General features: G+C 41.3%; 1 protein-coding gene across 1 annotated transcript in view; it reads left to right on the top strand.

The window, feature by feature from the left end:
* The window catches only part of LOC138283527 (mucin-5B-like), a 402,759-nt gene that overhangs the window by 66,376 nt on the left and 313,979 nt on the right, over positions 1-22,404 (top strand). The window contains exons 6-9 of the mRNA XM_069221467.1: positions 13,995-14,120; positions 14,591-14,708; positions 17,599-17,737; positions 20,937-21,044. Coding sequence (XP_069077568.1) covers positions 13,995-14,120; positions 14,591-14,708; positions 17,599-17,737; positions 20,937-21,044 — 491 coding nt within the window. The remainder of the gene's footprint in view (positions 1-13,994; positions 14,121-14,590; positions 14,709-17,598; positions 17,738-20,936; positions 21,045-22,404) is intronic.

Here is a 22,404-nt window from a genome sequence, read left to right as displayed (position 1 = left end):
GTAGAGAGCCTGGCTTCTAGACACTGCCTACATTTCACTAAGGGATAACTGTACCTGGTATATGGTGTACGTACCATAGGTATCCACTACAAACCAGGCCAGCCTTCTACACAGATTACAGTAGTAGTTAATGGTTTTGGTGTTGGTAATATATCAAAACTCACTGTGAGGACAGAAGATATGCACTACAAAAATCCTTTTTAGGTTGTTTTAGAAAAGATAGTATTTTGCTTTGCCATCCATCATTTTCTATACATTTGTACCTTTATGACTGTTAAATTGTTGCCTTGTGGAAAGTCTATGCTCAGTAGAGTCGGTATGAGTTAGTTATGGTGACACGCCAATGAGAACAGCTACATGCTTGATTGTTTATTATGAAAAGTTACAATGAAGTCAATAGGCCTGACATATTGATTGTGCAAACCATATGTTCATGTTATTAAAGCCCACAGACAATTTTATTTGTAAAATGGATTCTCATAGATTTTCTTTTTAGGCAAGGGTGTTAGTGTTGACTACCCCCTCTCCCAATCAACGAGTATAGGAGATGTCCACTGTGAGAATCCTTGTAAAGCCCTGTTCGGAGAGATAGTATTTTGCTTTGCCAGCTGTACATTTCTCTACATTTGCAATTTTAAGAATGTATGCCAGATGGTTGCCTTGTTACGCTCAATACAGTAGACCTTAGTTGGCAAGACAATGATTAAAACTATGGGCTTGATTGGAGTGCAAGGAAGTGTTATGCCTAATGCCAATGATCTGGCCTCTTTATTATGAAAATTCATTTCAAATGCAGTAGGCCCTGCCTCTTTATTGTGACAAGCATATGGTAAAGCCATTAGGCCTCTTACAGTATATTGTTATTACATTATGTTACAGGCTATAAATACGTACTTAGTTATCTGTAATCTCACAGATTACTATAGAAGTCAAGGGTTTTGGTGTTGGTCACCAACTCTGACAAACCCTGGGAGCAGAATTTCACTGTGATGATACTTGTAAGGCTGTACTGAGAAGGACTGTTTATTGTTTTGCTGCTGTTGTACTGGAACCAAGCTATTCTTGTCAAAGAACCCAAATCGAGGTGAAACTGGTCTTGGGAGGGCTGTGTTCTGGTTCAGTGAGCACTTAGCCTGGCAATTCAGACCGGAACGTTCATATTCAAGAGAGTCAAGATTGATTTGCATATGACTGAGACCTTTTATTTTATTGTTTCTTAGGAGGATACTACAGCTGTCCAGGCAGTGCTAATGAGTTGCTTATTTGCCGCTCATATGATCTACAGTGCACCACATCTGACGTAGCCACTTCTTGTAAAACAGGAGACCATAATGGAATGCTGTGTATCATTGTTTTACCATTCCAAAATGGCCAACACATTTGGTCTAAATGTGGAGACTGTGCCTGGACCTTAAAAAAAACCTAACTATTTACAATACCTTTGTATCACAAACACCCACTGCTATGTTTATGTTTCTCATTGCAAGCGTATGCTTGTTGTGTTTAGTTGGCAGCATGCTTTCATATTTCTACCTTTATATATGATGAGTTTGTGTTTATTTTACTGCAGCTGTGTCAGCGAGTGAATGCAAAAGTCAGTTGATAGATGAATGGTTGGGCTTTGAGCAAAGATGAGTGACAGAGTGCAGTATGATGACTTATTGAGTGCCTGAACCTCTCACTGACACAGAAAGCACTTTCATTCATAAGTCCGACCTATTGTCATTGCCAGTGCTTATTTTCTTTTAACTGTGGCTCCTCTTGGGATGGTGGGGTGGAGGAGTGACAAAAAAAGTGTACCAGTCAGCAGAAGTAAAAAAAAAATACCTTCCAAATTTTCCCTTCCCTGGGGAAGGCCATATGCCCCCGTTTGGGTCTAACCAGCTTCCAAGGAAGGGAAAATCAATAATTTATAATTGACTCTAGTGGGGTCAACTCAAACCTAGGGGAGTGATCCCCTCCCCAAAAAAGATCCTTAGATCTCTGGTGTCTAATGGAATCCCTGCTCATGGTTTGTGCTGTACCCTCGAGCACCAAGAAGGGATCTGTTTGAAAGTAGTCATTGTTGGAAAGAGGAGAATTTCCACTTTGAAGCAATGTCTCCCTCAAACTGTTGAGCTGTGCAGAGTGTACAAAAAAGGTGCTTAGGCAGCACAAGTAAAAAAAAAAAAGGATGCTAAATATTCCCTATCCTGTGGAAGTCAATCGCGCACCCAGGGCTGACTGTAGGGCAGTGCAACTGGGGCAGCCGCACTTCTCGCTGATATTGGGGGGGCAGGTCTGTGTCTAGAAATAACTTACTGGTTTAAAAGCACCCACTGCAGACAGGCAACAATCAAAATTTCAAAACTCTTGTGATTAACATTCCTGATGGAGAGAGATGAGTTGTGTCTAGTGGCAGTCCTGACTCATCATAAAGTAGTGCAGATGGTTATTATGCCTTCTGCAAAGAATGGGTACCAGCAGATCACAGAACTGTATTTAATGTGGATAGCTCAGTGGGCTACTGCTTTTGGCACAGAAAACCTTTTGTTACTCCCAGGTCATAAGTAACAATGCTATCATAGGACCATGAATTACTAGATGTCATCAAGGAGCTGCCTGCAAACTGCATGGTATAGGTTATAACATAATGTTTTTCCCCAGTCTTTTATTATACTAATGATGTTAAAAAGTGTTTAGGCAGAAATGCATTCTTGTTAGTGAAGCCAACCCCAACCACTGAGTTACGTTTAAAATCCAGAGATTGTGCTTCTCCAGCTCAAACTTTGTGTGGATGACATGTGATTCCTACACTTTGTAATCCTGTTTGTCTTATGTGACATTTCCTGTAGACTGATTTACACACTTGCATGGTTCATTGTCTCTGTATAATGTGCATGTGATGTGAAGTGGCCTGATACCATACTAGTAAGAGTAATCTTATAAAAACAAATGGGAAAGGGAAATCTCTAATTACAAATTACAAATTAAGCCCTCCTGAGGTGATTCGACCAATACAAGGGGGGCAGCCACCTTACAAATAGAAACAATGACTACCTTGCATCTATTGGAGCACTAGTCATAGAACCCGGTATATCTGTGATCCACGAGGACAGAACTGTTTAAAAAATGCATCACTGGAATAGGAAACTCTTCCTTTTCCAGTGATGCCTTCCTCAAATGCATATGGATGCATGGTGCCTGGAAGGAGATATCTCACCGGACATGCGCACAGCTGCCCAGTGGTATCTGTAACATCAACCTCATTGATAGGCTGGAGGAGGGGTTGGGGCTGAAGCAAAGTTTTATCTGTGCCAGCCTCTACATGTAGTAACATGGGGCGAATCTTCCAGTGCAAGCATCAGAGGTCCCACTGTATACCCCCTCTAAATGACCCGTTGATGTCCTCCACACTGCAGAGGTAACGTGGAGGACATCAACGGATTGTCCAATGAACTAGGGGGAAAAAACAGCACCCTTGGCATTTCAGTTGTGATAACGTCCCATCAGCAACCTACTCTTAACTTTTGAAGTCCCACTGTTTCAAATATATTACAAAAGAATGACCAGGCCATCGTGTGGCAGGCCTTTTCTGTGTTCAGATTCGACCATCCTCCCTTCCTTTCAGCCCCATATATCTTATGAATTACTGATTTGTGGCATTTTATAGAAACAAAACAGCTAGAAGGGAGCAGAGCGTTGGGCATGGTCAAGGGCAAAGATACAGTCAGCATGTTATGGAAAGGGTAGCTTGTTTCAAAAGCATTAGTGGACTGTTATTGCATTATGATTCCTAAGCTCTTTTCTCAATTGCAGCAGGGTTGGGACAGTCCTGATTCATATGGAGGTGACATTCCAGATTCTGGGGAAATTAGTTACGGTCTGATTTGGAGTGTGGTAGACAGGTACTCTGCCACAAATGTGAGAGTTATCCGGTCTGGCTTAAGGCAAATGCCATAGGATAATATGCACTTACAATAAGGTGGAGCGGATATACCACGACTGAGTATCCCATCTACCAAACTCTAAAACAGGTTCTTTGTCTTGGTTTATCAGACCTTCTATCTCTTCCCACAGCTGGTCAGGAGTTCAGGCAGAGATACATCTCTCTTTGCCTTTACATCAGGTATTATGATTGCTCATAGCTGCGGATGATTTTACTTCCATCTTTGGAGAGCATTATTGCTAGGCAAGTCATTCAATTAAACAATCATAGAAAGAAGAAAATGTCCACCAATGCCCTACAGTTTTCATAATTTGTTTGCCAATCTTGCTTCCTGGTGAATGTGTTATGAGGTAAACTATCTATCAATGTAAGCCTCACAGTACAAGAAATCCTTGACAGACACATCAGTCATCCGAATCTATGACCATTGCCCATTTTGACCTTAGTCCTTCATTCATCCTTTATGATGAAACAGAAGAGCCCTTCTAAAAACAATCAGATCAGTCATACTCCTTGATCAACCCCGCCAGGTTCTTGCTCCTAATGTTTTTGTGCCTTTAGTGGTTCTTTAAGACTTCATATGCATCTACCACTCACAATGTGCGCTGCTCCTTTTTCTGATCCCTGCATCTCTCGATATAGTAATTCAGAATAGGTGTTTTATTGCTGTTTCATTAATTCTCAGCCTTTTCTTAATTAGCAGTATCTCATTGGTTGTTTCTCACAAAGACTCATTAAGATTGGGCCTGGGTGAAATTTGCATTCAGCAGTGTGATTAGGTAAATTTTTGCTGTACTCTTGTTCTGTTACATTTCTGGAAATATGCTCTTCCTTCACATTGCGTAGTGACACAGTGCTTGCAGTAAAAATGTAAATGTGAATGAAATAATGCACGCAGGTGTTGTTTGTGATGCATTCGTTATTTGCAGAATTTGTTTGTGCAGAATCTATCTTCAGGTCCATAGTGGACGTTAGGCATGGCACCAAATGTGACTTTTCTATTTCATGTAATTATGCACAATTTCTAGTAATTATATTGAATTTTCAAATAATTATACAAAAACAAATTATACAAGTTTCACACTCCCCTACTTAGAGTCTTCCCCAGATATCTTATGGCCATTTTCAAGTCTACCAAGATCTTCTTGATATATTGTATAAACTGAATTTTGTCAGTGGTCTGATAATTGCATTGTTTGTCATCAGTGTCTCTACTGGTTGATGCCACTGTGGGCCCATCCCTGTTCATTGATTCTTACTTTCAGTGTTTAAAATACTTTTTTAGTCCCTGTTTTGACTCCTTTCACATTTATTAGGAGATTTAAAACCTTTTGTATGTATCTCTTTGTGCTGTCAATGCCATTTTTCTACTTCATAATGATGCGTCCCTTCTCATGTGAGCATGTTTGAACAGCATGAGCTCCCATTTACAGTAGCCCAATGCACAAACTATGCACAATAGATCTCATTATCGGGCCTAGCCTAAATTAAAATGCTCATGGTGAAGAGAAAATAATTCTTTGTGGGCGTCAATGCTTTTGCAATATGTCAAACCTCCTTATAGCAACAGAATTCACAAGGTGCTGAACAACTACCAGAATCCTGGTCCACTACAGAAAAATTGACTCTGAGAAGGAGTATGTAGTATGACCGCCTAAGCCCTCTACATTTGTGCACTACTGTATCTCTCACAATTTAGTTTTGAGTCTTGGCTCTTTCTCCCTCACCCCCTTTTACATTAGTTCACCTTCATGGCATCCATCCCTCTGTCTGCTCCTTGTCTATCAAGGGATATCAGTAATTTACTTTCACCACAGGCATGATCAATCCATCTAATTAAGCAGGCAACTCCATCCCATCTCACTGTTTCTGCAGAATCTGTTATCCTCCAGCTGTACTTATTTCCCACTTGTCTTTAGTTACCTCACAGCATTCTCTTGAAGGGTAATGGTCACTGGGATCTATTTCTGACCTCCAGTGGCTCATCACATTTCCTCTTCTGGCCCATCTCGTGTGGTCTATCTCAAGCTCCATTCTACCCCTGAAGTCAAGTTTTCCCTTTCAGCACATTCTATCCCCCAATACACCAACTCTCTTCCAGGGCTTCATTGGTTGACTTTGCTATCAAATACATAGTAGCCCCTTGTCCTGCCAAAGATGGAGTGGATCAGCCCAGGCCCATAGGACACACACTATTATCTCTGTTTCTTCCAATGGGCAGAACCTACAGATTATGGGGGTTATTCTAACTTTGGAGGAGTGTTAATCCGTCCCAAAAGTGACGGTAAAGTGACGGATATACCACCAGCCTTATTACGAGTTCCATAGGATATAATGGACTCGTAATACGGCTGGTGGTAAATCCGTCACTTTTCCGTCACTTTTGGGACGGATTAACTCCTCCTCCAAAGTTAGAATAACCCCCTATATGTGTCTCCTTCAAATGTGAGCCAAACCACTTAAAGGAAGTGCTGTGTCTCTGTAATATAAATAAAATATGTTTGTTCAGCTCCATGCTCCAAGTGAGGAATATTCTGAATTAAATTGAATGGATAATAGCAAAAAGATAGCTTAATTTTTTTTTTTTTAAATACATGAAAACCAGAATAGACACTAAAGTAAAACCAAACAGAGTGCATAAATCAAAAAAGTTTAGAGGAAACAATTATAGTGGAGGAAATTAAAACATAGGGAAAAATATGAAGCTGTTGGTCTAGATGGAATCCTGGCCAAAGTCTGGAAACTACCCATATCATAAATTCTTCGTTCTTTACAAATATAATGCATAGAGACAGGGCAACAATTTTGTAATCTGGAAAAGATTCTACAGCCTACTCATTCTATCATCCTTCACCATTCTTAAATATTGACTGCAAAATCTATGCCAAAATGTTAGCCATGCTCTTGTAGCCAGTCTTACATCTCATAATCATGAAGATCAGCAGAGGCTTATACTAAAGCATAGATTAGGAAATATAGCAGAATCTTTGGCTTGTACAGGAAGTGTCTTAAAACATGCATTGATTGCCATTTTTACCTACGTTGAAAATGCATTCAACCAAGTTCAATGGAATTGTTCATGGTATGGAATATCATTACTGAAATTCAAGTCCTCATTTGCCTTCACTTTTCAAGCTCCATATCAAGCACCTTAGATAACAGTACTACAGAATTGTACCCAAATACTTCTTTATACATAGAGGTACCCACTGATGCTGTTAATTTTCCCCTTAATTAGTCTCAATATTCACCGAACCCATAGCTATGCTACCTAGATTTAATAATTAAATTCTTGAGTTTACTTGTGGGATAAGCTCTATGACAAAGATTTACTAGAAATACCACCAGAGTTATTAGCCATTTGCAAGGGATACTATACTGTTGCTGATTTTGGTAGGTTTTCTAGGTATAAGATCTACCTTACCAAGTCTGAATTAATGATTGGAATGTGCCAGATAATATTAAAAAAACATGCACACTGTTAGACCTGACAGCCTTAGAGAGGTCATCCCCCAACATTTTGCCTGCCTCCCTCCACTTTTCTGACACTATTTTTGTTGGTTTTAGGACTTTGTGCACTTTACCACTGCTAACCAGTGCTAAAGTTCATATTCTCTCTCCCTTAAACATGGTAACATTGGTTAATTCTCAATTGGCATATATGATTTACTTGTAAGTCCCTAGTAATGTGCACTACATGTGCCCATGGCCAGTAAATTGAATGCTACTAGTGGGCCGGTAGCACTGGTTGTGCCACCCACATAAGTAGCCGTTAACCATGTATCAGGTCTGCCATTGTAAGGCCTGTGTGTGCAGTTTCACTGCCACTTCGACTTGGCATTTGAAGGTACTTGCCAAGCCTTAAACTCCCCTTTTTCTACATATGAGGTACCCCTAAGGGAGGCCCTAGGTAACCCATAGGGCTTTGTAGGTAAAAGGCAGGCATGTACATGTGCGTTTTATATGTCTTGGTATTAGAAAACTCCTAAATTCATTTTCCACTACTGTGAAGCCTGATCCTTTCATAGGATAACATTAGGGCTACCCTCATATACTGTTTGAGTGGTAGATTCTGATCAGAAAAGGGTAACCAGGTCATATTTAGCATAGCCATAATGGTAATAGAAAATCCTGCTTATTGGTGAGGCCAGATTTGATATTACTATTTTAGAAATGACACTTTAAGAAAGTGAGCGTTTCTCTGCACTTAAAATCTATCTGTGCCTTACAGCCTGTCTCCAATCCACGTATGGGCTGGGCTGGTTGACAGCTCCCTTGTGCATTTTACCCAGACAACCACAAACACAAGATACTCAGTCACCCCTGCACTCATCTGCATACTGAGTGGGTCTTCCTGGGCTGGGAGGGTGAAGGGCCTGATACTTATATTTCAAAGGCTAGTGGCCTTTCCTCACACAATGAACTGCCTAACCCCTTACTGGGACCCTGGCAGACAGACCTGTACTTAAAGGGGACCTTGTGCACTTCAAAACCATTCTTTGAATTTTCTCCCACTTCAAATGCATTTTTGGGTATATAAACTGGGTCTCTGACCCCACCAAATCAGACACTTCTGGATCTGAAATTGTAACCTGTCAAGAGGCTGCCCAAAGGACTCACCTGGACTGCTTTGCTGTGAAGGGCTGCTGCACTGCTTTTGCACTGCTGCCCTCTGACTTTGCTGAGGAGTGCTCTGCTAGGGCTTGGATTGAGCTTGCCTTCTGTTTTCTGAAGTCTCAGGGCCAAAAAGACTTTGGCCCTCATTCTGACCTTGGCGGGCGGCGGAGGCCGCCCGCCAAAGTCCCGCCGTCAGGTTACCGTTCCGCGGTCGAAAGACCGCGGCGGTAATTCTGACTTTCCCGCTGGGCTGGCGGGCGGTCGCCTTCAGACCGCCAGCCAGCCCAGCGGGAAAGAGGCTTCCACGATGAAGCCGGCTCGGAATCGAGCCGGCGGAGTGGAAGCTGTGCGACGGGTGCAGTTGCACCCGTCGCGTATTTCACTGTCTGCGGAGCAGACAGTGAAATACATGTAGGGGCCCTCTTACGGGGGCCCCTGCAATGCCCATGCCAGTGGCATGGGCACTGCAGGGGCCCCCAGGGGCCCCGCGACCCCCCCTACCGCCATCCGGATCTCGGCGGTCCGACCGCCGGGATCTGGATGGCGGTAGGGGGGGTCGGAATCCCCGCGGCGGTGCAGCAAGCTGCGCCGCCGCGGAGGATTCAATGGGGCCGCGGTACACTGGCGGGACCCCGCCAGTGGTGCCGGTCCGACCGCGGCTTTACCGCCGCGGTCGGAATCCCCATTGGAGCACCGCCGGCCTGTCGGCGGTGCTCCCGCGGTCCTCCGCCCTGGCGGTCAAAGACCGCCAGGGTCAGAATGACCACCTTTATCTCTTCAAGGAACTCCTTGTGCACCAAAAATCGATGAACAGCCTGCTGGAAACGATGCACAGCCTGCCCTGCGATGAGAAAATCAGCACACAGCCAAACCGGAACGATGCAGCCCGACTTCCAAAGAAAATTCAACACATTGCCTATCGGATCGATGCAACGCCTGTGACTTCGTCCCACACGCCTAGGATTTCCACACATCATCCCTGGGTGTCAAAGAGGCACCTGCATCGCAGTGAGGAACCAAGTCAGCACTCCGGAAATCAACAGAAAGCCCCTTGCAGCGTAGAAAGAAACAACACATCGTCTGTGCTGCATCGGAAAAATCTGACACCCACCCTATTTTTCCACACATCTCCTCCTCTGTGGTCTCTGTGCCTGCTAATTTTGATGCAAACCAGTTACTTTGTGCAAACAAGAGACAACTGTTGATTCCTAAGATTTAAGATTCATTTTAAACTTCCAAAAGGGATGTCTCAACTCGTGCTTATTGAATATTTATTGTTTTGACCTTAATTTAACCAGATAAATATAATATATTTTTCTAAACCTGTGTAGTGTATTTTTGTGGTATTTTCATTGTGTTACTGTATGATTTATTGCAAAAATTCTTAACACGTTGCCTTCTAAGTTAAGTCTGACTGCTAAGTGCCAAGCTACCAGAGGGTGGGCAAAGGATAATTTGGATTGTGTGTGACTTACGCTGACTAGGATTGTGATCCCTATTTGGACAAAGGTGAATAAGTAAAGACCCCATTTCTAACACAAACCATACTCAAGACATCCAAGAAAGTATGTAATGTTGGTGTACAGATACTCATTGTAATTGAACACATTTACAAATATAATTATCTAACTAAAATTGCCTACATCAAATTTTAAATCAAAATCAAAACCTACCTATCTGACTGAAAGGGGAATTAACTTTATTAAAAGCATAATTATCTTTAGGTACATCTTTCCTTTTCTCTTTATTCCATGATTGTGAATAAGTGGGTTTATCACTCCTAGAGTTTAGGAGGTAAAGGTGGGCCTCAGGCCTCCATGATTTTCAGTCTTTGTTAGCACCTGAAAGATATATGGTCAGCAGATATTTTTAGTCATGTGGTCTCATCTATCCATTCTGACAATATATAGTGAGGTTCAACTATTTTAAGTATTTAAAATAAATTAATTTCAAGGTCATTCAGCATTTAGAATCAATCTGATAGAATGTCAAAACCACTTGTAAAATCTCCAAGATCATTAAATTCACTGCGATTTGGGCAAATCAAAAATGTGTTGTTTTACAAATCTGCTTGAATACACAGATTGAGAAGTATTCACTTTATTTGCAAAATGTGGTAGATGAAGATTATGGACGTACAACATATGATATACTTTGTGTACAAACAGAGAGTTTAATAAAGTCCATTCAATATTATCAATAAAAGCAAATCCTTTTTATCAACTATATAGAAGAAAAACTATTTTGTCCATCACATTAGTTCCTTCATGTTATATCCTCATTAGAATTCTCAATGAGAGCAGGATCCAAATTTTATATAAAAGTGTTGATGATAAATTCAGATTAAATAAAGAAATTAACAACTCAATGAATGTCTGTAAATGTTATTGTGTATGGCAACATCTAGCCTTTATCTATCAAAATGGTTTAGAAATCCTATAATACTAGGTATCTCAACCAATATCTTATGACCATTCACAGAGCATGTTATGTTGTCTCCAGTTTATCTAAAATGTTTCCCAATTCAGACTTTACTCATCCAAGGTGCAATGCAACTCAAGCCGGTCATGGGCACATGTTCTTTCTTTTATTGCTTTTTGTATTCTGGGAGCAGCATAGCAGCTGGAGGAGTATGTAAATGTCAACTTGGGAGGAGTAATAAGTGAGATCCCGATCCTGTGGTAGTTTTGGTAGGAGATGTATAGTCCTGGACCCCTCTGCCATTCAGTTTAGTAAGGGCAACAGCTAGTGTAACCGTGGAAAAGTGAAAAAGTTAAGTGTAGACAAATTATGAACACTTCCAGAACCAACTGCTATATACCATTATCGTGGAACTTGCAACAGTAAAGAATTTAACCTGCCCAAAATTAGAATTCTGGTACCAGATTGATTCGTTGGTAACCATCATTGAAGGCAGAGTAGAACAGACTATAGATATTGTGTAGATATTCTCAATCAGTGGAGTGATGAGAAAAGGTAGGAGAGGGAGAAATGACAAAAAGAGAAAAGAAAAGGTTCTCTGCCTTTACCATATACTAACACTCAAATATATCTAATCTTCTCACTATAGAACCATTGCCAAAGAACAGTCACTAAGCCCCTCAAACATCGCTTGTGTTTATTCTGTAATGCATCTTTTCTTTTAGTGATATTTCATACTTCCCAAAACAAGGTCATCTAAACTGGTAATTGAAGTTTTATAATTAAGCTGAAACCACTAGGTTTGAAGTTTGATTTTGTACTGTTGCAACCTGCAAGCCACATGAAGACTACAAAAAAAATCAAAAAGAAGGGAAAAAGAATTGGCATGAGCACTGAAAGAAGCAAAAAATGTCTGACCAATTGTGGGGTGGAACAGCAATACCTGTGGCACACCATCTATTCAGTCTTTAAACAAACGACATGCAGTTGGTAAGCCTAACTGTCACGCCGGGCATGCATCATTTTGGAGGAGTAAAAATATCACTGCTTTATGCTGATGATTCAGTCGTAATAGCCCTGCCAAGAAATGCCCTCCAAGTGCAAACAACAAGCTGAAGGTCAACCTGCTTAAATTAAGAATCATGGCACAGAGTCCAAGTAGAAGTGATATCTAAATAATTCTCTGCTTTTAGGAAGATAACAGATCAAGAAAAAACGTACCTTCAAGTATCAGGGTGCCACCGTCTCTGAAACCCTCAGGTGGAACCACATGTGGAGGAGGTCTCCTGCAAAGCAAATGGGGTGGCTAAAAGCATTACTCACTTCATGATCCCATCAGGGAATTCTACTCAAGCCAAAGTATGCAGCATCTTATGCTATGAAGCTGAGATTCAGTTCAAAGGACTGATACTACAACAATCTTAAAATTGAAATGCTAAGGCTCCTACCAGTGCCGTGCGCTGCCTTGGAGGCTGATTTTGGATATTTTTCAATCTAGGAAAGAGCCCTTGGAGCGCTACTATTCTATGCAGTAAGGATGAAAAACAGGGCAAATAAGGAGGAAAAACAAGGCAAATGACTATCTTGACTATATATCATTGAATGAGGTGCACTCTTCACCTAGAAGCTCTAAATATATGAAAAAACCTAATGAAGGACTGCGACATTTAGATCTAGAAGTCTTTGGCTGTTCCGTCAATCATAGCAGAGGCACACATAAGCTCTTAAAACAGAGAATAGTTGAAAGATAGACTTGAGGCACTTTGTATGATACTATCAATTGTGGCTTCCTAGAAAATACTCTTCTTCTAGCATGTTGCAATGACCTACCAGCAAACAAAATTTACTGATGGAAAGAGGTCAGTCGATTACATCGCCTGGCCCTGCTGCACCTCTACCAGTGAGGCATTCAGCTATTTCTTCAGCCTATGCAAGACCTATTTGCGAATCAGAAGAACTGTATGGAAAATCATATAACATCAACAACAGACTACTACAGATATGATTATATATGTTTTTGGGGAGACCGAATCATGACATAATGACAAGAACAGCCCATTTCCTGGAGATGCTTGTGAATGTCGAGCCGAAAGGGTGAAAGCAGTAACAGGAATCACAACACCAAGAAGATGTGGCAAGTACATACGTAAGGCTTTCACATTAACAAATGAAAGATTGAGAGGAACAATGCATTGTGAGCTCGCAAAATTTTATTTTAAGAATGGTCTCAAACCTTTAAAATAGCTGGGCTGTCACAAGAAGGGGGCAGACATGTCATAATAATATCAAGGTCCCATGCCCCATCTTATGTTTGTGGAATTTTTTGCAAAAGTATATGTATAGCCTTTAACACAAGTCTGCTTGTTTTTTAATGAAGCTGCTACACCTGCTGTGTTTTCTCTTTTCAATAGAGGATAGGTTCTTTTTATCCTTGGAAACAAGTTGGCTTAGGCCCCACAAAAACGTCTGACTGGACTGCCAAGTTAGTACAATAGGATCAAGTACCATGGTGCATCTGTAATTTTGTTTGGAAAACTAAGGAAAAATAGATTTAAATCCTTTAGACATATAGGATCCCACTTGATTTGTTTTGACTGTGGCAACCTAATCTATGTTGGTGAACAAGGAAGTCACATTTTCCCAAAGGAGGAGAGAGTTGGATGAAATTTGATATGGAGTGCTAGATTGGTCAAAGGTTTAGGAGGTGTGTAGCACAGATGTCTGCCCCCACGCCTAAAACTATTGACTATGTATGCCAGTTTGAGTCCTACTGTGAATCCCTGGACTTTCTACAGCATGTTTAACTTGTGCTACATAAGACATGTTTATTTTGAGTTGAAATGATCAGGTTTTCAATTATCTTAACTACCAAAATAAATACATCTTTACTGTTTCCTGTGAAATTTCCCATTTTGACAAATAATGTTAGCTATTTTATTACCTATGCAGATTTTATATTTCTCAATAACACTAAACATGGAACTGACAGGCTGTTAAGTGTGATAGCTCTTTCATCATATCCTTGCAGCAATGAACTGCCCTCCAGGAATGGAATACAAGGAGTGTGGTCCCTGGGATTCAGATCGTTGCTCCAGCCATGGGGGTTCCATATTCCAACGAGAGAACTGCTTGGATGGCTGCTTCTGTTCTAAAGGCAAGTCTTATGCTTACAATAACTTATCCTAGAGTCCCTCTTTGAAGTGGTCACTGAATTTCCATGTGCCCAACAAGGTAGGGCAATCCTTGTTCCTTAAATAAATAGAAAGGAGGGTAGAGACATTCTGATTAGATATGGATTTACTTTTTCCTCTCTTCCTTATAAATAACCAGAGAACTTGGCTATTGCTTAACAATTTTTCTTACCAAAAGTGAGGAAACACAGTGTCATCGGCTTGACCTCTGCTTGTGTATGTGAAGCCCCCTTATGCCTCCTTGCCCTTCTACAGGACCTCTTTAAGATACTGCGCCAAACATATGTCCAGGGATTTCAACCTGCAAGGTGGCTTCATGTCTGTTTCCAACAAACCTTGCCTATTATATTCAGTTATATGTGCCGCAGGGAAAATTGTGTTCTATAGGATTATATTCCATTCATGTATTCATCGCCTTCTGCTTTTCTTATAGGTACTGTGTTTGATGACATCAGCAGCCAAAGATGCATCCCTCCTGATCGGTGCCCCTGTACCTACAATGGAGTGGTTTATCCTCCAGGTGAAACCTATTCCAACCGATGCCACACCTGGTAAAGCACCGTTTTTCTAGTGCAATGATTGTTTTTAGTTTCTGATGCTGAATTTCATTACAATTATTGCTGCTCTTTTCTGTGAGGATCTTGCCAGCCTTAGAGGAAGGAATGTCAAGGGATATGGAACCACCAAAGGCTACATTTGAAAATAGATCACTTGTTTGCCTTTCAGCTATGATAGGTTTCAAACAGATCTGCTTTTTCAAAAACGACACATATATGCAACCTTGACCACTGTTTATGTTATTTTAGTGAAGAGTCCAGCCAACATTCAATTGTATTTCAAGTTGGTGATGTACTCTGGATCTAAAACACCCAATTGGAGAGTGATCTAAGTGATCTAAGTACATTCTGAACATGGGTGCTGTTAGGTATAGTCATACACAAGAATTAAAAGGGGTAATTCTTAAGACACAGTGGGAAAGCCAGCACAGAAGGTTTTTACACCCAAGGAGTGCTGCTGCTAAATTACTTTCTAGAATAGATTGTTTTTAAAGTTGGCAAGCTGATAAACTTCCTGGGATGCTAAAGAGATGTATATTAAGGAATTGTTGCAAAAGACTACCACGCAGCCCCTTTTATGAGGAGCAGATGTCTTCTCCAGCAGCACTCTGAATTCTGACAATTGAAGCAGTTTGGCACATGACGGAAACACTGTGGGGCCTATTCACAAACTGAATTTTGTAGTATGTTTAATAATACTGTAATACTAGTAACATACTATAAAATGCTATTCACTCTCCTATGTGCGTATGTCTGTGTCTTTGCTTCTCCTATCTTTTATGGTCAGAGATCCCTGCCACGACTGTTGGGATTTCCACATATACAGGTATATATTGTAGCAGTAAATAACTGGAAAATGGGTAATACTTACTATACAGGGGACAGGTTTTGGGAGGAGTATAAAGGGATTAAGGGATTAAGGGAGGGAGGGGGTGGTTTATTGAGGGACATGCACCCACCCACAAACAAGTAAGCTCATTGCTATTCCCAAACTTTACTATTGTCACTACAGCCAAAGAGGACCCAAAACCATTGCAAATGTATTCAAGCTCAGAGCTGAAGTAAGTCCAGCACCACCTATGACACCCTTCAGGAAATAATGTTCAAATAAATTGATTTATTTAAACTACGAAAAAATACATATATATTTTAATGTTAACAAAACACCTATAGATAATTATTATAATTAGAATATATTAATTACATGTTCTCAATTTTAAATTATATCTACTAAATCCATTGCAAATGCCACTTTTATTAACCTTTAATATTTAATGAATTAACATAAATATTAAAAAATAACTTTAATATAATATATTTAGAGTATTCCATTTTTATTTTACCATTTAGTTAGCAGCCCTTTAGCATTTTCTGAAATGTAGTCTATGGGGGTCATTCTAAGTCTGGCGTGCGGCGGAGGCCGCCCGCCAGACTTCCCCCCTCCAAAATACCGCTCCGCGGTCGCAAGACCGCTGAGGGTATTTTGGCTTTTGCACTGGGCTGGCGGGAGACCGCCAAAAGGCCGCCCGCCAGCCCAGTGCAAAAACCCTTCCCACGAGGACGCCGGCTCAGAATTGAGCCGGCGGAGTGGGAAGGTGCGACGGGTGCAGTTGCACCCGTCGCGAATTTCACTGTCTGCAATGCAGACAGTGAAATTCAAAGTGGGGCCCGCTTACGGGGGCCCCTGCAGTGCCCATGCCATTGGCATGGGCACTGCAGGGGCCATGGGGGCCCCACGACACCCCATACCGCCATCCTGTTCCTGGCGGGCGAACCGCCAGGAACAGGATGGCGGTATGGGGTGTCTGAATCCCCATGGCGGCGCAGCGAGCTGCGCCGCCATGGAGGATTCAGAAGGGCAGCGGAAAACCGGCGGGAGACCGCCGGTTTTCCTCTTCTGACCGCGGCTGAACCGCCGCGGTCAGAATGCCCTGCGGGGCACCGCCAGCCTGTTGGCGGTGCTCCCGCCGACCCTGGCCCCGGCGGTCTAGTACCGCCGGGGTCAGAATCACCCCCTATATTTAAAATACCCATTTAAAGTTAATTTACATTAATATTCAACTTATAAATAACTCTATACTTTACTATAGGCAGAGCTTCACACCAGTTGCTAAGGTGTAGGTATGTGGAACATTAAATATGGTCATGAAGTCACTACTAGTAATAACTTCACAGTCATATTTCTCTTTTGTTATCAAAAATCTGGTTTCACCTTTAAATCAGAATTTTAATCTCACCTAAACTTATATGTGTCAAGTGTAGCCAGGCCGACAAAGCAAAATAGCTTTTGGGTTTCAATTCACTGTGAGAACACTCTAGCCCCAATATGATGTGTGCCTTGTTTTTCTATTTTCTCTCCCTGTCAGTGGGTTTAAAAGGCCCATTTTAGGGGCATTTACGAATATAGATAAATAGCCTTTTCTACGTGACAAATGTATTTTTATTGCCATAGGTCACTGCAGTGCATTCAAACTGCAGCCTAGCCATAACACTGTGGTTCTTCTGGCAGAAATATGTTTTGTCACATATGTTTGTGGTGTATGTATGGACTTCAGCCCATGTGTGACATTTGACTTTCCATGGCATAGGTGCACTTTAGGCATTGTTTACAATTGGTTTGTAGGAAAACGAATTAGACCAAATAAGGAGTAGCAATCTACAGCACATTTTTAAGGAACAGCTTACTATTGTTTAGAACTGATAAAATGAGTCCTAACACTAGCAAAAATAGAGTCCAGAAAAAGATAAAAAGTTTGTGGTGACCATGCAGAAAAGACATATATGCTACTGAATCCTGTTTGTTAAAAGCATGTGAAAGTGTGGAACTTTGGTGGATGGAAAAACTTACTCTACTCATCTTGTTTACTTTCTCTTTCATTCTCAGTAAGTGCAATAAGGGCGAGTGGTTTTGTGAGGCTCTTAATTGTCCTGGATTTTGCTCTATTGAAGGGGGTTCCCACATTTCCACCTACGATGAACTGTCATACAATTTCCATGGAGACTGCAACTATGTGCTATCCCAGGTGGGTTTTTCAGCATTACAGCTTTAGTGTATAGCAAGCTTAGAGGGAGAGCGAACCTGATGTGTCTATGGAATACAATTGCAACATTCCTGGTAATAGGGCTATTTCAAAGCTCTCATCAGGACTGCCTTCTTGCTGAGAGGACTGTATGACTACTAATAGATGGACTTTGCCCTTACAGACACAAGAGTTGCTTGATTATTGGATGGAAGCACAACCAATGTGCTAGTATGGGCACTGGATCATTGATAAAAAGAGTGTTGATTACTGACAGAAGAGTCCCCCCATTACTGACAGACGAGGCAGCCAACATATTGACACAAAGACCTTCCCATTACTGACAAGAGGACTGGCGCATTAGTGGCAAGAGAACTGCCCCAATACAGAGAGAATGACAGATCCACTAATGAGAGGATCTACACTTCCTGTGTATGAATCAACAATCTATTCTAGTGACCAACCAGAGAATATTCTGGATGCTTGTCAATCACATCACACATATGCTGCCTCCCCAGTTTTCAATCATTCATTTGCAGACTTTTTGCTAGAGGAAGGGTCAATAGAAAGTTGTTTTTGATAGAATATGTCCTGTTATAATTGTGTAATGCCACATAGCCCCCACTGAAAACCTTTAATGCAACAAGTTCATATAATAGATCTTTAATAGATAACATCCATGTCCACATAAATATTTAAAAACACAGAGTCTCATTGAAATGGTCGGAATTATGGTTTGGTGGATCAGAGGCTTCAATACTTCCATTGGTAAATGGTGTGAGTTAGTGGTGTTCCATTCTGCACATCTCTCAGTTCTCCCATTAAAGGAGCCCCACCTGTCTCTACAATTTGAAACATTTTTGGATGTCCCATCCACCTCAGGGTTGTCAACATTACAGCATCAGGCAGCTTGCTGCATTCAGTTTGGCCCTTATCACTCCATGTTCATGACTGCCACAACAGGCAAAAAAAAAAAAATCACCCCCAGCTCAGGGAGAAACCTCCTGGCACACTAGGAACATATTTTTTTTTACTTTTCAGGAACAAATTCCTACTTTGGTTGTTTTTTTTTCTATACAATAAAACATGCTAACATTTCATACTTGCTTGCTTGGCATTACATTGTTGCTCAAAGTGTTAATGGTGTGTTGGTTGGAGCAGTGGCATAACAAACCTTGAGGGCCCCCTGCAAAGGACTTAGAGGACCCCCCTCAGGACTCAATCAGGAGCTTGAGATAAGGGTACTGTGTTGAGGAGGCCACTGGAGCTCAGGCCTCTTGAATCGCAGAGGCTTCAGGGGCTTTTGTTACACCACTGTACTGGAGCACTTTGGGGAAAACTTTCCACAGACACTCCTGGGAAATCTGGGGCTACTACTGTTCCAGAAGCTTGGCAGCTGGCCTACCAAATGAGAAAATCTTAAGGGGTCATTTAGAGTTTTGCTGTGCAGTAGCCCTGCGGTAAATCAACAGGGCTCATGGATTGCCTGCTTCTTTTAAAAGTGGATGAATCACATGGTTTCCAGTAGCTGAACCTCACCTGCCTTTGCCATCTGACCACTTGACTTTAAGGCTTGTTTGCCTCTGATATGCCACACTTTAGTGATGGTTATACCACCTCACTACTGTATTTCTTCACTCAGGACCACCATGCCAGGCCAGCATTGCTCCCATACAAAGAAATACATCAGTGGCCAGCATGTGCAGGGAGAAAACCTCCCTGGTGTCAGGGCCATTGATTGTTTGCTCTACACAAACAAAACCCTGTTGAGAAAAGGACATAGCATTTACTCCACGTGGGAGGCACTTGGATGGCAGATTCATTGTAGGCCTAGCGAGCCTATAAGTCAAGAGAGGTTCCCTAAATTGAGTTGGCAGTCCTCCACCAAAGTAGCGGTCAACTGAGCTGAAGGATAGTGGGGTTGTAACAACCCTACTGATTACGAGTTTAGGTAGTATTTATTGCACATGATATAACAACACCACTTGATGCATTACTTATCAAGTGCAATAAATACCACCTAAAGTAAATCTACATGCAATTCGGGGTATTAAATGGCAATCGTCCAGCAGCACTGATTTCCATGTTATTTCCAGCTGCTAGCACTGTATTGTATGTTAAAGGTACTGTAATACCATATGGTATCAGTGTTACTGCTCCTGGTATTACTGTGCATTTTTACCAGACCACTTATTAGGAGTGTTTAAGTTATTTATGTAGCAGGTTCCCTGCTATGTTCTTTTAATATGCATGCTCCTGTTATAGGTCTACAGAATAGTAGGTTTCAGTTATAAGTATTTTACATGACAAATCAATTGTGAAATCTTTAATCACACAGGTTTCTGGTATAGGCGTTTTATGCTACAAGCTTCCTGTTATATGCCTTGAAAACCACAGGCCTGATTCACAAAGGTAAGCTTACACTTTTGTGTAAGTTGATTGTTTTTATGGTATTCACAAACTACAAGTTAATAGTAGGTTTACCACTGCGGAGACTCCACATTCGGGTGGAGAACTCCCCATGATGAAAGAGAGAACAGTCCTGTGGTAAACTTACTAATAACTCATAGTTTTTAAATACCGAAAAAATGTAAACGTACACAAACGTGTACGTTTACCTTTGTGAGTCAAAGGAAGTACAAAGAAGTTAAGACCTACTGAACCTTAGTGAGATATGCAGGAAAAGTAACTTTACATAATATACAGCCTGAATTTTAACCCCCTTTAAAACACATTGATATAGCCAGTCAGAGGAATCATACTTGGCTTGATTATTGAGAATTTGCCAGGCATTATTTGTAAGTATCACCCTTTTTGTGTTCCTCTTTCCCATCTCCTTTATTTATCTTTATTCATGTGATTAACATAACACATTTTGTATCAACTTATGATAGCACAATTCCATTTTCATGGGTTTTATTGTGTTGGTTTACTTGTTACTTGTACAAGCACTTGTAATTTGCACACAAACTCACACAATATCTTGTATTGCCCATTAATGTCACATGGTTCTGTGCGATGTAGCTCTTAAACCACACTTATATGCATCTAAGGCAGCAGAGGCCTCTTAGAGACCTTTATGTTCGCAGGGTCACCCTCACTGATCGTTTTATTACATGATCCCTCCAATTTGCTTTTTACCACCAGTTTCCCATCACTATGCCAACTGCTTCAATCTTTTAATATCTTTTTGCTTTTATAGCTATGTGGGGGCAGATCTTTCTATATCATTGGAGAATTGAAAAAATGTGGTCAGACAGATATCGAGACGTGCCTCAACGCTGTCATTGTTGTCACCGAAGATTCAACTGTAAGTACCCAAAGATGTGGCTGGCCATGCATTTGTTTTTTTAGAGTTAGAGTAGATTGTGTGGCTGTACACAGGTAGGGCAGGGTACTGTTTCAATTTTTAAGCTCATGTGCATCCTGTTTTCAGATGGGAGGCCAAGTATAACCTCCAGGGATCTCAATGTCCAAGAGACCATGGGAAGGGACCGAAAGGGTTTTAGACTCAGGGTTAATGTTTTACCATAAGATTCATGATTCTCAAGTGTAAATCTAATTCGCAAAGGTATAGGATCCACGTCAAACAAGTGAGCCTTGTGGAGCCTGTGTTTTTAGGCTCTTCTGCACTGTTGTATTGATCACAGCACCAGACTTCTACCGTCAACTCCCACATGACACCTCCAGCAGAGTTTCCCCTGAATGCTGAATGCTGATGTGCCCTTTTATGATGATTGTAAGGCCTGGACTCTAAGGAAATCTGTTCTTCTATACTTATTGTAGAGCCAAATCTCAATGCCTTTTCATTACATTTAAAGGAGGAAACCATAAACTATATTTAGGGACACAGTCTGTGAGGCCTGGCTCTTTCCATCTCCAATGATGATGCTGATAGGAATGGCATTTATATAGTGCACAACTAAATCAGAAATCTCTAGCTGCTGGGGTTGCGATACGGGATGAGAGTAAGGTATTGCTATTGCATTTAAAAACAAGGGGCATGCATTTAGATAAGTTGCACTTCTCCAATTCGAATGTGGTTTCCCACAAAGTATGGAGAAGTATGGAGATGTTCCCTACGGTAAGTCTAAGCCAAGATAGCTGTAGCTTCTGAGTAGGACTCTCGACAACACTAAGCCTGCACTCAAATTGCCTGTTTCCAGTTACTCAAGGTAGTCGAGCTAACTGACTTAAAATTTTCTTTGTATGTTCTGTGAATCCCTCATGTAGGCTTTTACTCTATGAAACTATGCCTTCTTTATAGGCTCTGCTAAATTATTTTTGTTTCTAGGTCACATCACTTGATCAGAAAACCCAATGTTTTTCTACTTTTCAGTATGATCAGCAAGTTGCATACTTGTGACCCTATTCCCTGAAGCAGTGGCGGTCGGCAGCTTTAGGAGGGAGGGGACGGGCGGGACACACACACACACACACACACACACACTAATTCTTTCACACACAGACACGTACGCACGCACGCACATCCATTAACAACACTCTTACGATTCAAACATGCACGCACACACCAAACATTCATTTTAAAAGATCACACACACTCATTCTTTCACACACACACGCATGCACGCACACACATCCATTAACAACACTCATAACACTGAAGCATGCACGCGCGCACCAAACCTTGGGTCAGCTTTGCTGAGCCG

This window comes from Pleurodeles waltl, chromosome 3_1, assembly GCF_031143425.1.
Source record: "Pleurodeles waltl isolate 20211129_DDA chromosome 3_1, aPleWal1.hap1.20221129, whole genome shotgun sequence".
Taxonomy (NCBI): domain Eukaryota; kingdom Metazoa; phylum Chordata; class Amphibia; order Caudata; family Salamandridae; genus Pleurodeles; species Pleurodeles waltl.
This window is presented reverse-complemented; position numbering and strand designations above follow the sequence as displayed.